Here is a 16251-nt window from a genome sequence, read left to right as displayed (position 1 = left end):
CACAGCACAGTCACAGTAGATACGGCTACCCCGTCATTCGGAGGAGACGATCATCCCTCTCACTCATTACCCACTACAAGTCCAAGAGCTTATGTGGGCATCACCCTCATTAGTATTATTATTATTAAATCACGATTAAAATTTAACCGGCTTTTGTGCAACCGGGCCTAGACATCAAAACTACGTCATCAGCATATAACAGCGTTTTGATCAGCTTCTCACAAACATAATATAGACATCCAGTTTATTCTAGACGAGCAGCTTGTGATTATGATGTTTCTCAGTCTCAATCGACTACTAATAATCTTTAATTTGAATAGCGAACCCTTCCACAAGCGGTTCTTCATCTCATAGACAATGAAAAAATATTTTTGTATAATATTAATAGGTTGACTGAATAAGGATATGATGGAAATACTGAGAACTCTATTGTATCATCGTTTATTCAACCATTCATTCTATTAAGATGACACTAGAAATCATGATATGCGAATTTTGTTTACTATTTATATACACAAGAATCTATCTCAAATTCGATTTCATTTGTAATAAATCATTTGATAACTTGGCATGATATTACTACTAAATTGTTTAAAACTATAATATTTATTACTTTTGAGTTTGCAGAGGAAGAGTGCTTAAAAAATCTGAAGATACCAGTATTACATTATGGATTTGTTTGCATGAAATGCACTATAAAGAATGAAGATGACTGTTTATCATACACTGCAATGGAATAATAATGGACCATGTTACGTGATTGATTATAATTGAATTGTAGTAAATTATAGGGCTAGAAGTGAGTTTGCTATCTAGTTGTAGATAACCTTCACAGCCTTTTAAATATGTATTGGTTTCCGGTGTTTGCAAGATAAATAGTTATTATATTTTATGGCAGACATTTTTCTTGAATAAGCATTTTGAAGGTTCTAGAAAACAACAAAGATTGGCTGACCTATTACATAACTACGGTGATGTTTAGATTTGGTCTGATAATGTGATTATATTTTTATTTACAATTTTGTGATTGCATCACTGGAATTTGATGGATAGAATATGCATTTTTTAACCAGCAATAAGATTTGTATGTGAAGGTATAGATCATGAAAGATGATTCATTCGCAACTAAATTCGATTCAAAACGAATAATTATTTTTATCTGCAATTAAAAATATACTAGAAAATCTAATAAGAAATCCTAAAAAAATCGCTTCAATAGTAATTTCTGTCCTCTTCTGACATAAATCTCATTACAAAAATGTACAATAGTGAATCAAGAGATAAATGTAATTGAAAATTCTTGAGCAAATTACCCTACAACACAATAAAGTGATAAATAAAATTGCACTTCCACTTCTGTATGCTCTGTTCTCTAACAAAATGGCATCAAAATTATTTTACATTAATTACGATAAGACAGAAATGTACAACTTATGATATCAATCTATGTATATATTTTATATTTATACTATGCTCACTTTGTAGGAAACAGAGCTTACTTCCAAACTTCTTGATAAATAAACTAGCAAATTAAACATCTAAATACACCAAAGTAGTTCATATAATATAACAACTACTCATATTATGGTTTAACAGAAACATATTTCCTTTTATGTATTATGTATAATATTAATATCTATTTAAAAAGTACAGTATATAATATATTAATGGCACCCTGAGTTGACAAAGAAATTTTCACATTAGTGAAAATTTCCAAATAAACAATATTAATATAAAATAATGTTATTTTGAGCGTTTTTGTACAAGAATAAGACCAGTACAACTACTCGAAACATTTTGAATTTTTGTCAATATTCAACTTATAAATAAATTAAAGAAGCCCAATCAATATTGTTATAGTGGTAAACACAAAACAAGTCACTGATGGGTAAATTATCTACACTAACACTTTTTAATATAGACTTGAGAGTCTACAAGTATTTTAAAAATACAATTTCCAAGTCAGAAATAGATAGATACAGGGAATTTTCTAATTGAATTCCAAGATGTGTTTGAAGGGTTGAAATTAACACAATCTACAAAATTATCTTAACTATCTTATCTAATTGAGCGTAAAAAAGTTAACAGTTGTGTTGTACAATAAGTATAATTTTGAATGAGCACCACTTTATGATAAAGTGAAACATATTGTTTTCAAATTATTTCTTCTCACAAGAATTTAACGGCTTAGCACCATTGATAATAGCAGATTTCCAATCAATCTAACTTTTTTTAAATAATCCCATGATACGAAGTTGCAGTAAGAGCTAATGCAACTTCTGATTAATTAAAATTATTTTTGCTATAAATATTTTGCCTATCTTTGATATTTGATTTTTCATCCCATAAATATAGCACCGTTACCATAATTATTTGAGTTTTCTTTATTAATATGGCAATGTAGAATGTTTCTTCATGCATTTGGCACTTCTGTAGTTTTAATAGGTTGAAAAGTATTTAGAGTTACAGAATTTATAAGAGAATCATATTATTAACGATCATTGAGCAACTCCCTTAATGTTTAAAAGTGAAGTACGGCTATAAAAGTTAATCACGGTACGAGAGAAAATGAGATAACTTCATGAAGTGGAATGTAGATGACAAATAAGGTAAGGTTATCCAAGGTACCTTGGATAAGAAATAATATGGATAATGCGAGTTCCAGTGCACTCAAATCTCTAAAGATGATATCCTCAATATAAAGATTAGAAAAGTTTGTATAAAATTATTTAAAATTAAAGCAAGGCACATCATTAGCTTGGAATGGAAGACCAATCTTTTGTCAATTCTAAAATAGAATATTTCAGTGTTCAGTTATCTTAACAAACGCTAGATAATTATTATGCTCTTGTACATAGAGTTTCTCAACACTAATAATTATTATTCTCAAATGAACTGAAACATGTTAAAACACATGTTTTCAAGTGAATTAGTTTTAAAACAGACAACAAAAGAATCATAATAAAGCATCCCTCTGATTTTAATTCGCCTAATTGATGTAAAAGTAATTTCCGTTACCCCTACAGGCACGTAACAAGTACCTGTCTTCTTTGATGTCGGAATTACTGTTAAAAATTCTTATCGACTGAAGAATTTGAAGCTGAGTAAGGATTAACGATTCATTCTTCATTATTATCATTCTTCTTAAAGTTTTCAACGTTAAGTAGAAGAAATGAGGAAGCGAAATAAATACCTCAAGTGAAACTTTCTTGAAATGAGTGCGTTAAGACTTTAATAGAAGTATGTATGAGATACAAGCGATCAGACAAAGCCTGCAAGAGCTTATACGGCAAATTGAATGATCTAAGATAACAGTTCATTAATAATTGACCAATGAATATTGGTCAAATATTATCAAATAATTGTTCAAGGAGATTCATCATAACTTACTCGTTAATTTGTACCTCATACGAATCCTCACGATTATATTCATATAATAAGTCTAAACATTGAATTAAAAACTATTCCTCGCTAGAAGGGAAAAATTGTATCAGGATAGTTTGGTGTGTGCATGGTGTTTGGAATCGGATGGATGAGTATGACAACTAGTGGCTGTTTTTCGACTGGACTTGACAATCTGATTGGTCGACAACCCAGAGACGGGGTACTTGAGTTTGCTATTGGAGGTGGTGGCGTACTTGAGAGGAACTGCAGGAACGGAGGAGGGGGACGATTTGGCCGACAGGAAGGAGGCGAACAGAGTGTTCTTTTTGGGCGAAGGATCGGTGGAGGTGCCGACACTTTCCGTGGACACGATGGCTGCCGCCTCCGATGAGCATTTCTTGGGGGATTTGACGTGCCACGACTTGGGGCGGTCGTCGCGGGGGGTGGAGGTGGAGGCGGTGGAGGCGGAAGGGTGTTTGGGCATGACGAAGGCGTTGGTCTGTTTGAGCAGTGATTTGTCGTTGCACAGTGCCGATATCAGCGGCAGATCCAGGTTTTTACTTTTCTCACGAAGGGTGCTGATGTCGAGCAATCCATCCGCTCCCGCTGCCGCTCCCGCTCCTATTCCCTTTGCCACATTGCCGTTGTTGAGTTTGCGTTGTTCTTCCAGCACTGTCTTCGATAAAGACGGCGGAAAAACAGGCTTGCTGTGAACTGCAGCTGCAGCTGAAGACAGGGATGACGTGTGCCGCACAGGCGTCGGAGGCAGAAGCGTCTTCCTCAGCTCTTCCGCTTCACACACATATTGGTTCTGTCAAATTAAATCACCATTATTAGTTTGCTAATCATTATTTGGTCATTTCTCCCTCATTACCAAAAGTTTTTAAACCAGGTCACTTTCGTCTTATCGGATGGACACAAATTGTCGGTCCCGGCTGAAGTATGACAGTCGTAAGGCCCATTGACGGTTTTAATTATATATTCAGGCGAGGTGGGGCCTTCCCGCAAGGGACTCCCCACCAAAAAAATCCATATAAATTTACTTTACTACCATTATTAGTTTACTTTTTCTTGCAACCACCTTCAAGTAGTTAGCTATGTTCCCAATTAATCTAAACTAGAATTTCTAGATTTCACCAAATAAATTACGTTAATCATTAAGATCACAAAATATGACTTATGAGATGATGTGAGCATCACAGAAAGATCGAATGAATGACTCCTAGACCATTTCATAACAAATAACAATATAGCTAAATATTTAAGGAATTCTACTAGGTATGAACTAGACAATTATTGAACGGAACGTTATGAAGATGAAATGTAGTTTGAATTATCATTATGTTATATTGTGCTGTATCAAGTAAGGGGAATGACAATTCTGATTTAGATTTGGTTTACAAAGTTTCAGTTCACCAATTCAAGATGATGAATCAATAGCATTAGATGAAATCCGATGATTTTTCTTTGTAAAAAACATTCATCATACTGAATTTTAAAGAATGTGATGTATTGTTAGGTGATAGAGATATAAAAATTATTCTTTCGGTTAAAACTGCTTATATAATTATATCAGCGTGTTTATCCCCAAATTGAAATACCAACTTGCTGTTCAAAAATATCAGGAAAAATAATCGCAAGTGATAAGAAGTTATAAGCAATAGGGAGTGAGTAGTAAGCATTACCTGCAGTTCATAAGGCGGAGGTGGAGGAGGACGCCTGAATTTTGGTTTATCGTAAACACAGTTGAGAATGTTGTCATCAGACTGTGTTCTCGTGAAACCACTACTTAATACTGAAGGCATCATCTGGAGGGTAAGAGGATCATACCTGCAAAATGGAAAATCAACCATTTCAGAATAAAAATTTAATACGTTTTTGGGGAAATTAAACAAAAAGCTTGATTATTCAAAGTCCGGAAAATTAAATTTGTACAAATTCAATCTAACATATCTATAAGTGGCTTTTATGAGAATAAGCACCTGGTTGGAAACCTAAAAGTTGAATCTTATGTTGAGCTCTAAGTTTAGAATTTCATCTCAACTTCAACAGTGGAACCTTATACCTAAAATGATACGATATAATCCCACTAGTAGCTAATGAAAAATTGCATTTCAAGAAACACATAGTTACATTTAATAATTTTCAACTCCATAATTTTTCAACTCCAAGCTAGAATATTATTTATCCTGCAAATAGAATGATGGTAGGCATATGATATTACGTCTATGTTATATTAGTGTAGCTGTGCTTTGTTAGCTTAGCTCTGTAATGACAATATTATGACAATGTCATCTATAATATAGGCTATTGTCACTCATTAACATCATTATAATCAGCATAATAATTTTCATATTGTTCTGGAATAAGAATAGACCTACTCGTTTAGTGAAAAAATTACTGAAATAGGTATTATTATTATAGGTTTAGAATGAAGCGGATTTGAATTAGAATGTGAATTACCTGAGACTATGCGTTGATGATGAAGAATAGGAGGCAGCGGCAGAGTAGGGCGAAGAAGGGTGATGAGTGGAAACGAAGGAGAGTGAGTCGGCGGTGGTGAGGTTCTGGTTGGAGGCGTAGTGATGGATGGGGGTGGTAGTGGGGGTGGGGAGGGGCAGGTAGGCGGCCACGTTCGGAGTCGACCGGTAGAGCAGGCGCGACTTGTGCGGGTAGGGCGGGGGCGGGGGGTGCTGGTAGTGGCCCAGAGCCAGCTTAGAGTCCATGTACTCCTGTTTGCTGATGGCCGGGTCCTGCATCGGGTAGATAACGTAGTCCACGTCCGAGTACAACTGCTGTTTGAACTGTTCAATCTGACCGCTGGTCACCTGACTGGTGTAGACCGTCGCCAGGGTCGGTCTGGGGGGCGGCGGAGGCGGTGGAGGCGGCGGTTGCCGAGGATGCGGCGGAGGGGGGAACTTCTGGTGATAGTGTTGCAGGAAGGCCGCACCACTACCTCTCACATCCAGATAGTTGTTACTCGTAACAATGGGAATGAGGTTTTGGGTTGTGTTAGCAGCTGCTTTCATCCTGGAGGCGGGGTCGACGGGGTACTTGCGGTGTTCAGGTAGGTGCGAGTAGGCCGACGGCAGCAGAGCGTGGTGTCTGGTGTCCGGTGGAAGGTGGAGGGGGATGCTGGCCGGGGCGGAGTTGACGAGGATGTGGTCCAGGAAGGACTGTGCCTTTGGTAACACGAGTTGTGGCGAGTACGGCGAGGCCAGGTGCTGGAATTGAATCTGCTGCTGTAGCATCTGCTCCTCCATTACCTTCACACAAATACATAAAAATCAGTCTCATCATCTCTAGAAGAAGTATAAGTTACTTTCTTGTTTCAGGTTTTTAACAAAGGCAGCTAAACATAAATCAATTATCTATTTATTGGATAGAGCAAATAATACAATAGCCAGAAAAGGAAACTGGATATTGCCCAAAACGTCTATTTCTTTAAACTTCTACTTCTAAAAAACATGAAAATTTGTTTCATCATCCCTAAAAATACAGTATAAGTTACTTTTTTGTTTCAGAATCATCTATTTATTGGATGAAGCAAACAATACAATAGTCAGAAAAGAAAAAACAGGCCATTGCCCAAAAGTTATTCTATTTCTCAATTTTGTCTCAAATCGTCCAAATATTATTAATTATGTCCATATTATTTTTCATACCAAATCATCAATCTTCAGATTACAAATCAAATAATATAGTATTATTATACTACAGTTGTCGGATGGGCATTTTAAACAGTCGGTCACTGCTAAGGCCCATTGATTAAACCCATAATCAATAAATGTTCGTATTAATTATAATGTGTTTCAATTGAGTCATCTGGAGGTTTAAACTAGAATTTCAGTTGAACTTTTTTAGAGAAAGTGGCCCTAAGTATATTAGGAGATTAGGAACCATGTTATAACAGAAATGTGAGTTGCATGTCTATTTTATATTGTAGGGATAACCATGTTTTTATTATCTTTGTGAATCCAATAAGAATTTCGTATCAAGTAAAGAATCTACATACAGTCAAGATATTAAGAAAAACTGAATCCTATTCTAGGATACCCTAAAAAGGTTAGGTTTTTTTAATAACCTTTGCTGAGGTAAAATTCTTCTAACTTACAAAATAATTCGTCACGAAGTAAACTTAATTGCACATAAGCTATCATGGATATGGATATCTTGACATTTTCAATTCTATAGCATTATTTACATTTACTTATTTTCGAAAAAAAATATCTATTTCCAAAATAATCTTATGTACTCAGTTTCAATACAAAAAAAAAAAAAACAATCTCATGAATACACTAAGCCAAATAATTTTTTAGAAAATGGTTTGACTAGGCAAATGCCTGTGTGCAAACCAGAGTTGCATACTCAGATGTTTACAAAGAGGAAGAAAACACTATAATAATTGCATTCGGAAGCTTACAATAAAATTATATTCATTAAACTATTGGATAGCTCAAAAAAAGATTAATTAGTGTAATGGTGCATACGGAATATACATATTTTAAAATACCTATTACATTATACATTGTTTGTTTATGGTTTAGCAATTTCTTCAAGGTTTTCTTAAGGTAGTTTTTTGTCTCAAAAAACGTTTTTCTATTCTATAAGTTCTTGGAACTAGTTAATGTGCGGAGAATGAATGATTTAGTAATTTACCTTGCGCGAATTAATCAAACTGTCCTCATGATACAAGGGCGACAGATGGGACTGCGGGGGTTCGGAGTCCAGGGTGCTGTAGCTGCGACTGAGGGCCTCGGAGTCGGAGCGCGGGGGCGGGAGGGGCGGAGGCGGCAGGGTGACATAGTCGGAGTCAGAGTCGAGGGTGGAGCTGACTGTGGCCCGTGACGGGTACACGCCCCGTCGCGGCTTCGGGCTGCGACCCACAATCAGGTCGGAGAGCTCTTCTGCGGTCAGCAGTGTCCCCCGACCCGCGTCCGACGGGTCGCTCCCGTCCCCGTGGAAGCTGCCCGACGCACTCACCAGCGAGCCACTTCTCGTTCTGTGACCTGCAAGTTCAAATTATTAAAATAATGACAGATGTGATTAGTCATCTAAAAACTTATGACAAATTACATATGAATGATATAATTTAAGCAGTAATTCATTTATTTGTTCTTGAATTCTTCAGTTCAAACTGTTAAATAGACTGTTACAGCCTATCGAGATTTTCACAGTTTTACACGATGAAATGAATTAATAAATAAATAGGATCTAGATGAATAATAAAAAAATAAATTAAAGATATAAGACTAAAGCTTTAACATTTCATCAATTTTTTTAAAATCAGGTGAAAAAACAAATTATTATCTGGATTATTATTTTGAATGTCAAATATGAAATAGAACCTCAAAAGATTATAGTACAATCATTTAAATACAACAACGAACTACGAAAAGAGAATTCGTATAAATATATTCGTTTTATTTGTAATACCTCGCCCATCAACATAAAACTGTCCAGAGAATTTCCAATTAAATATTAACTATAGATACATACTAGATAGAATAGTAAATATTATTTTCATGAAGAGTTGTATTTTTTCGCAATTATTATTCAATAGATGCTAAACTATCCCATAAACTTGCCATCCAATAATCGTGTATCATACACAACATCCAAATAAGAGATAATATAATCAGATGCAGTGATAATTATTTGTGAATCATGGATTGAAAATAGAAAAAAAAATAGTTCAATAAGGCACCAAGAAGCTGATTAACGAGACAATTCATTCCATTTCCGATTTGTAATTACTTGATAGGAAAGACCAGCATGAAGCCAGTGAGAATGCTACAAAAATTAATAGAATGAGAGCATAGCATGTTGGTTACCATCGCTTTCGTCGACACCAATGCCACTGGTCTCGGACGAGCAGGCCACTGTGTCTGTGTTGGTGGCGTGCGTACTGCTGCGGAGGGTGTAGACGCCCGAACTGGTGTGCGCCGACTGCACCGAGTAGTCTAACTCCAGGCAGGTCGACGTCGAATCCGAGATCACAGAGTTCTGAGCCGTGTGACTGAATCCCAGCTCCAATTCCAGACTCGATGTTGTACTGCCTCGCCTCTCAGTCATGCCGTTCCGTTCTTCCCTCTAAAACATACAATCAATATTGTTTTCCACAAAATAATAAAACATTTTATCAACTGGAATGCAAATTTGAAATTTTCAATTTATTGCAAAGTAAAAATAATCTAACAACGTAAAATGGATCGTGAACGAGCAAGATGAACTATACATTATGAGAAAAATTATGCGATACACAAAACTAATTATTTGTCTTTCTGAACTACAGCTATTAGAAGAGAGCCTTGTGTGCAAGCAGTGAGGTTCAGAATTACTCTCTTAACTAGATCGCATACAACTACAATTTTACCACAAATAGAACCGGAAATTCTATATTTAATTTTTATTTTCCTATGGCCATCTATAAAGGTATTTGGCATTTTTTTATAAATATTGTAAATACATTTTTGCAATGGTTAAGAATATGAAAAATTATACATTTATGAATATACGAGAAGATCACAAACACTAATGCCCCGTTTCACCAACCTTGATCAAATATAGCCTAGCCATGGTCAATTAGACCATAGTCAAAATTTGATCACTCGTTCAAACATACAACTGTTCCACCAACCTCGGGATTGATCAAAATTCCGTCGGTCAAATCTGAACATGGTCAACTCTTGTAGCTGTAGGCTACTTTTCTGAAGTTGGCCAACATGTTTGCTGGCTTGCTATTGGCTACATCTGATTTTTATGGATGGAAATTACTGAGATATTGCAATCTTTCAAATTCTAATGAATTAATAATTATTATTATTATTAAACGAAAATTCAAATTAAATTTTGTAATATAGTAAATATAGTAACACCTCATGATACTTAATATCAGTTTTGCTGTCAGTTTAATATCAGTCAGAGGGTGATTTGCGAAAAATTTTCAACTACTTTTTAATTATATCAGCTGAAGTTTTAGATGAATATTGCTGAGTTTGTCTGCGCTCAATGTTGAGTTGAATTTTGTTTGAGCCTGAAGTCATACACACACAGCAACAGTCGGACGGATGCAGACAGACGGAGAACAACTTCCTCCCTGCATCTTAAAACACACACAGACGTCTGTATATATGTCTGCTCACGTCTGCATGCAGACGTTTGATTTTTTTCTCCGTCTGTCTTTTGCTGTGTGCGTTTGCCTCAAGGCACTTGTGGATATCATCCACAGCTACACACTTGAATTCATATTAGTGATTCAATTGATTTATATAAGTGATATTGTGAGTTGTTTAGTTTGTTTTATAGTTTTATTTCCTATTTCATTGCGTTGCGCTCCAGGCAGTATGTTATGAAACAGTAATGTGGAGTAGATTCAAAATATGTTGTGTTTACTTAACTGGATAGTGGCACACTGGCCACGCTGTATGTAGTGGTCAGTTAATTTCCGAAAAGAATGTTTATGAAATCTATAATTGTTTTTTGTGGTGGAAATAAATTGATTATTCATTCATTGTTCAGTCGAGTGATTTTACTGCTACAAAGCGACATATATCAGCTACGGATTAGTATTTATATTGTTGAACGTACAGGTTCGGGCGCACAGCTGGCGACAACAACGGTTGAACAGGAGCTGGAGCATTGGCTGCCGTCAGTGGTGGCCGGAGTGGTAGCTCCACCAATCAGAGACGACCTCGTCTTCATCGAGTTGACGGTCAGCGCACTGCCACTAGCGCCACCACCACCACCACCACCACCACCGCCGCCGCTGTTCGTATGGCTAACATCTGCAAAAATTGCAAAAGCTTGTGAATTTCACTTGATAGATTGTACCTCAATACTCGAATCAAAAGTGAAAAGTGATATTGAACATTATTGGGCTACAATGAATATGGATCCACTATGAACACCTTTGTGTTTTTTGTTTCAAGATAAAAAACACAAATGGTTCATGTCCTTGACCAATAGCGGTACTCGACTACTAGTATAAATTCTTATGCTTTTGTATTATTTAGTTTTAGTTAAACAGAGTTTGATAATGGTGTAACAACCGAGACTGGTCCACCTACTTTTAATAAAATCTGTGTTTTTGACAGTTCAATTTTTTAGTCTTTTCATTTAAAACACAAAATGCTGTCTTTCCTACTAACATAAGCAGAAACAACAAAATCTAGTGTTTTTATTTCATTATGGATAAATTCTAAATCTTTGATAACAGTGTTCAATATTTCAATGCCCTTCAATTGATTAGTGAGGCAGATAGTTACTCACCTTGAGAAGGAAGATCAGTTTGAGGACAGGAATGTGGATGCGAGAGTGTGTGAGTGAGGGAATGTGACAGATGGGAGAAGTGGTCGCAAGTAGCTGATCTTTCTGACGTTCTCTGCGCATCACAAGCGTGTGGCAGGGACTCGACTGACGCCACTGCTGGAGGCGAATTGATCATTACTTCCAAGTCCAGATCATCTGTGCAGAACAAACCGTTATTTAAAATTACAAAATATATTATGCTTTCATTGAAAATCTTTCAATGCTATATTTTGTGGGTTATGTAGAAGAGAGATAGCCTCAAATTTACTTATAACACTTATAATGAATAATGATGAAATAATTTATTTCAATTAGTTATTCATTATCAATATTTGGGAATAGAATAGTTTTAGGCCATGCCTGTTGTTCTTTCCCGATCATATTTTTATGTTTTGTTATTATTTATCCACAAATGAAAAATAAATAATAGTGTTGATAATTTGAAGGAATTTTTAAGATAGAACCTCATGCTAATATAACAGCTGTTTAATAATAGGGGTATTTGAAGCACGATTTAGATGTAGAGTTAAGACACAAGTGAGCGAGCGTAGCGAGCGTGTTGGCAGAGCACTTGCCAACTAATATTTTTGCTTTTCAAATTTAAAAGATATTAAAAATAGATATTATTTAGATAATAATAATCTATTGAAACATTGAAATAGATTTGAATAAGATAATGGTATTACTACTGATTTATAGGTTAGAATAGATTATGTAATTGATTCGATGAGATGATATCAAAAGTTTTTGTGGATAATCCTGCATTGTGATTGGTCGACAACCCATTGCATAATGTTACAAACCGTGGCTTAATGGGAAGATTAAAGCATTGTTTTGAAAATCCATTGCGAAGAAAATTAAATATGGAATTGATTGTAATGTTCACATTATAACAATGGTCATAGATAATGTCACGATATCCTTCTTTTTAAGGAACTAAAATTGACAAATAAATTGTAGGAAAATCAAATTATAGAAAATAGAAATATTTCTATCATGAGAAGTTCTTGTAAAACAATACAAGACCTAGCTAATATAACTACTGCTATTATCTCACCTTATTATAATGTTTCACTATGTATCTTATCCTGTATGTCATTTATATATAATAATGAATTTATTGTGCACTCTTTTCCATATAAAATTATTGTTATGAATAGGAATTATTAGAAAACTAACCTTATTTAGTCAACATGTTTTTAAAATATGTCAAAGGAGCACAGCCTCATAAATTATTTACCTGTCAATAAGACGAGAAGAATGTTCTTTATTTTTCATATTTGAATTTATAAAATATCTTGAAGATGTTGAATTAGAAAATATTGAAAGACAACATGCAATAAAATAGATAAATTGAAGTTGTGTTTACTCACCGGTTGTAAATACCACATAGTTGAATTGTGGTTATAAACAGACAATCACCTGTCAAGCGCTTATCTTTGTACCGTTATTATCAAAATTAGCCTCCCTTGCTGTTGCTTTATTTTCTTTCGTAGAATTAAAATTTATTTATTGTAATTATTTTTTATTTCCTCGCACTTCACATCACTGTATCACATGGCTTGTGCCAATGTTATCGTAGGTCAGTGATTCTTGTAATCACCACGTGAATATGATGTCTGATAAGGGAGAAGCTAGCTTCATACGGTATGTTCTAGTGATAAGAGGTTCGACTTTTGTTTGTAATAAAAAATATCCCGGTTTCAAATTTATGTAAATTGCTGATTTTGAATCACTACATCTGGGAACTACTTTCTTTATTTGCAAACGTCATTGTGACGAAAGCCATTTTGAATTAGATCAACCTATCAGAAGCCCGGATTTATTTATTCAAGGGTGTATGAACTTAAGTATTTTCATGAATAACCACTTCCCAGATGATAATCTAGCGGTACACAACCATGGTTGAATGTTCCCCATTCAACTGTTTTAAATGTTAAAGTACTATATTCTTGGCTGTGGGAGTCAGCCGGAAGTGTTGAGCTTATTGATATATTCGCAAACGCCACGTTACACCACATTCCATCATTTGTGATTGGATATTATCTTTATATATATTTTTTTGAGTTCTATGAAGACGGTGTAATCGAGTTGAAAGGAGAGAATATCTACCTCCCAGACCGATTACTCCGGACTCATTCCACTCTTTCTTTGTATTGGCCTTCCTGCTCCCGGGCGGAGGTGAACCTCAAACAACGTGGAGATCATTACAAGAGGTAACCACCCAGGAAGCCCATTACAATAAATAAATGATTGATAACTGATATGTAATTCCCGTGACAGAATAAAATCTAATATGCAAAAAACATTCAAGGGAAGAGCTTTTTTGTGCAATAGCTGATAGGGTAGAAACTTCAAAGCAGCATAGAATTGATTAATTATTGATAATATCCTCACAAATATAGAAGGTTGTAATGTCAGGTTAGGTAGCTCAGATCTATCAGATCATAACTATCAAATTTTAGATGTTAAGTTGCAGGGCCAGAATCCAAGCAGAAAAAAAACTTTTGTGAAAGAAATTCAGCAATATGAGCTAGGAAATATAAATTGTTTGAAGCAGGAACTGCTTCAAGAAAATTGGAGTAGTGTTTATAACAGTTGTAACCTAAATTACAAATATAAGCAATTCATTGATACTCTAAGATTTCACATTAGTGTATGCTGTCCGATAAAAAAAGTCAAAGTAAAAAGTAAATTAAACAAAGTAGATGAATGGATAACTGAAGATATTCTTACTCAAAGAAATATTGTTAGGGAAGCTTATGAGGAATTTAAATTAGTGAGGGATGTTCCGAGTGAGGTCAAATACAAATGTCTAAAGAAAAACTATGCAAAAGAAGTGAGGAAAGCTAAGTGTAAGAAAACAGCTGAAATATTAACAACTAGTACCAATTTTAACTCTGCTGTTTGGGAGGTAATTAATAGAAATAGGAGAGCAGCTCAAAAAGATACAGTTACTAATGTCCCTAGGATAATCGATGAACATGGAAATTATATGGATGATAGTATAGACATTGTAACTTTTTCAATAAATATTATCAACAGGTTGCATATAATCTCCAAAAGTCACTGAACACTAATACTTATAATACAACTACATTAAATGCTGAGCCAATTGAAAAGGTATTTAAATTTCATACATTATCAAGAGATGAGTTGTCAAGAATAATAAAAAATTTGAATAACAAAAAAACAGTAGGATTGGATGGGGTCTCAAGCAAAATTTTAAAAGAATGTGAAAATGAATTACTGGACCCTTTATTGCATCTCCTTAATACTTCACTAGAGCAGGGTATTTTCCCTGATGATCTGAAACATCGCCTATGATCTGAAGCATGAGGAAGCCTATTTGAATTATGAAACTGATAAAGATGTATCTCTTGATTTAAACTTGTAAACAGTGACAAAAATGATAATTTGGCTAATTTTTCAACTAATGTAAGGAATCACTCTAATGTTTCAATTTATCATGCAAGTAGTATTAAACCTCTAGATAGCGTGAGATATCAGGATTCTGATGTGAATCTACTCTCCTGGAATGTTCAGGGACTAGGTAATAAAATTGATTACCTGGAAACTATTTTGCATGAGAATAATACTGAAATTGTATTGTTGAGCGAGCATTGGCTGAAAAAGGATGATATAATCTATGTAAGTGTTGATAGATTCAAGTTAGGTTCATATTTTGTTAGAAACAATAGAATTCATGGAGGGGCTGCTATCTTTTTGAGAAATGAGCTTGAATTCAGGAAAATAAGGGATTTGTCAGTGGAAATGATATGTGAAGCATGCGCTATTAGAATACCGGAATTGAATATTATTGTTGTATCTGTTTATAGGCCATATAGTGTTTCAACGAGCAATTTTAGAAAATTCCTAGAGGTGCTTAATGAAATTTTGAGTTATTTGTTTAATTTTAATTGTAATGTTATTTTGGGAGCTGATTTTAATGTCGATTTCAATGTTGAATCAGAGAACAGAGATGAACTATGTACCTTGTTGGCTAGTTTTAATATGTCTATTACAACTAAGGAAATAACCAGACCAAACATTAATAATATTAATTCACAAGGATCGTGTATAGACAACATTGCCACTGATTTACATTTCAGCCGATGGGAGAGTAAAGTATTACATACAATTTTTTCAGATCATTATGCCTTGAGTCTAAAAGTTAAAATTCAAAAAAAGTCTTGTATCGATAAAAAGAAAAAAACAATACTACTAAGACAAATTAGTGCAGATAGGACAAACCTATTCCTGGCATATCTAGAATCCTTAAACTGGATTTCAGTCTATGAGCTTGATGATATTAGTCATAAAATACAAAAATTTCAAAGCTTGTTTATGGGGGCGGTTAATATGGCTTATCCGCTAGTTAAAAGGAAGATATATCAGATTAGAGATTATAATAAATGGTATACACCTGAACTGCAAATGTTAAAAATAAAGTGTGAACAATTATTCTATTTGTATAAAGACTGCCTTAGTGACACAATAAAAGAGGAGTATAATAATAGTAAAAAGCAATATAAATTAGCAATAAAAAAAGCCAAA

General features: G+C 34.7%; 1 protein-coding gene across 1 annotated transcript in view; it reads right to left on the bottom strand.

The window, feature by feature from the left end:
* Nucleotides 1-424: 424 nt before the first annotated feature.
* LOC111048917 (protein expanded) overlaps nt 425-16251 on the bottom strand; it is a 103066-nt gene continuing 87239 nt past the window's right edge. The window contains exons 9-15 of the mRNA XM_039429501.1: nt 11656-11850; nt 10975-11171; nt 9219-9477; nt 8044-8393; nt 5848-6650; nt 5070-5214; nt 425-4195 (exon numbers count right to left, since the gene is read on the bottom strand). Of these exons, the coding sequence (XP_039285435.1) occupies nt 3491-4195; nt 5070-5214; nt 5848-6650; nt 8044-8393; nt 9219-9477; nt 10975-11171; nt 11656-11850 (2654 nt within the window). The 3' untranslated portion in view covers nt 425-3490. The remainder of the gene's footprint in view (nt 4196-5069; nt 5215-5847; nt 6651-8043; nt 8394-9218; nt 9478-10974; nt 11172-11655; nt 11851-16251) is intronic.

This window comes from Nilaparvata lugens, chromosome 5, assembly GCF_014356525.2.
Source record: "Nilaparvata lugens isolate BPH chromosome 5, ASM1435652v1, whole genome shotgun sequence".
In the NCBI taxonomy this organism is placed as follows: domain Eukaryota; kingdom Metazoa; phylum Arthropoda; class Insecta; order Hemiptera; family Delphacidae; genus Nilaparvata; species Nilaparvata lugens.
This window is presented reverse-complemented; position numbering and strand designations above follow the sequence as displayed.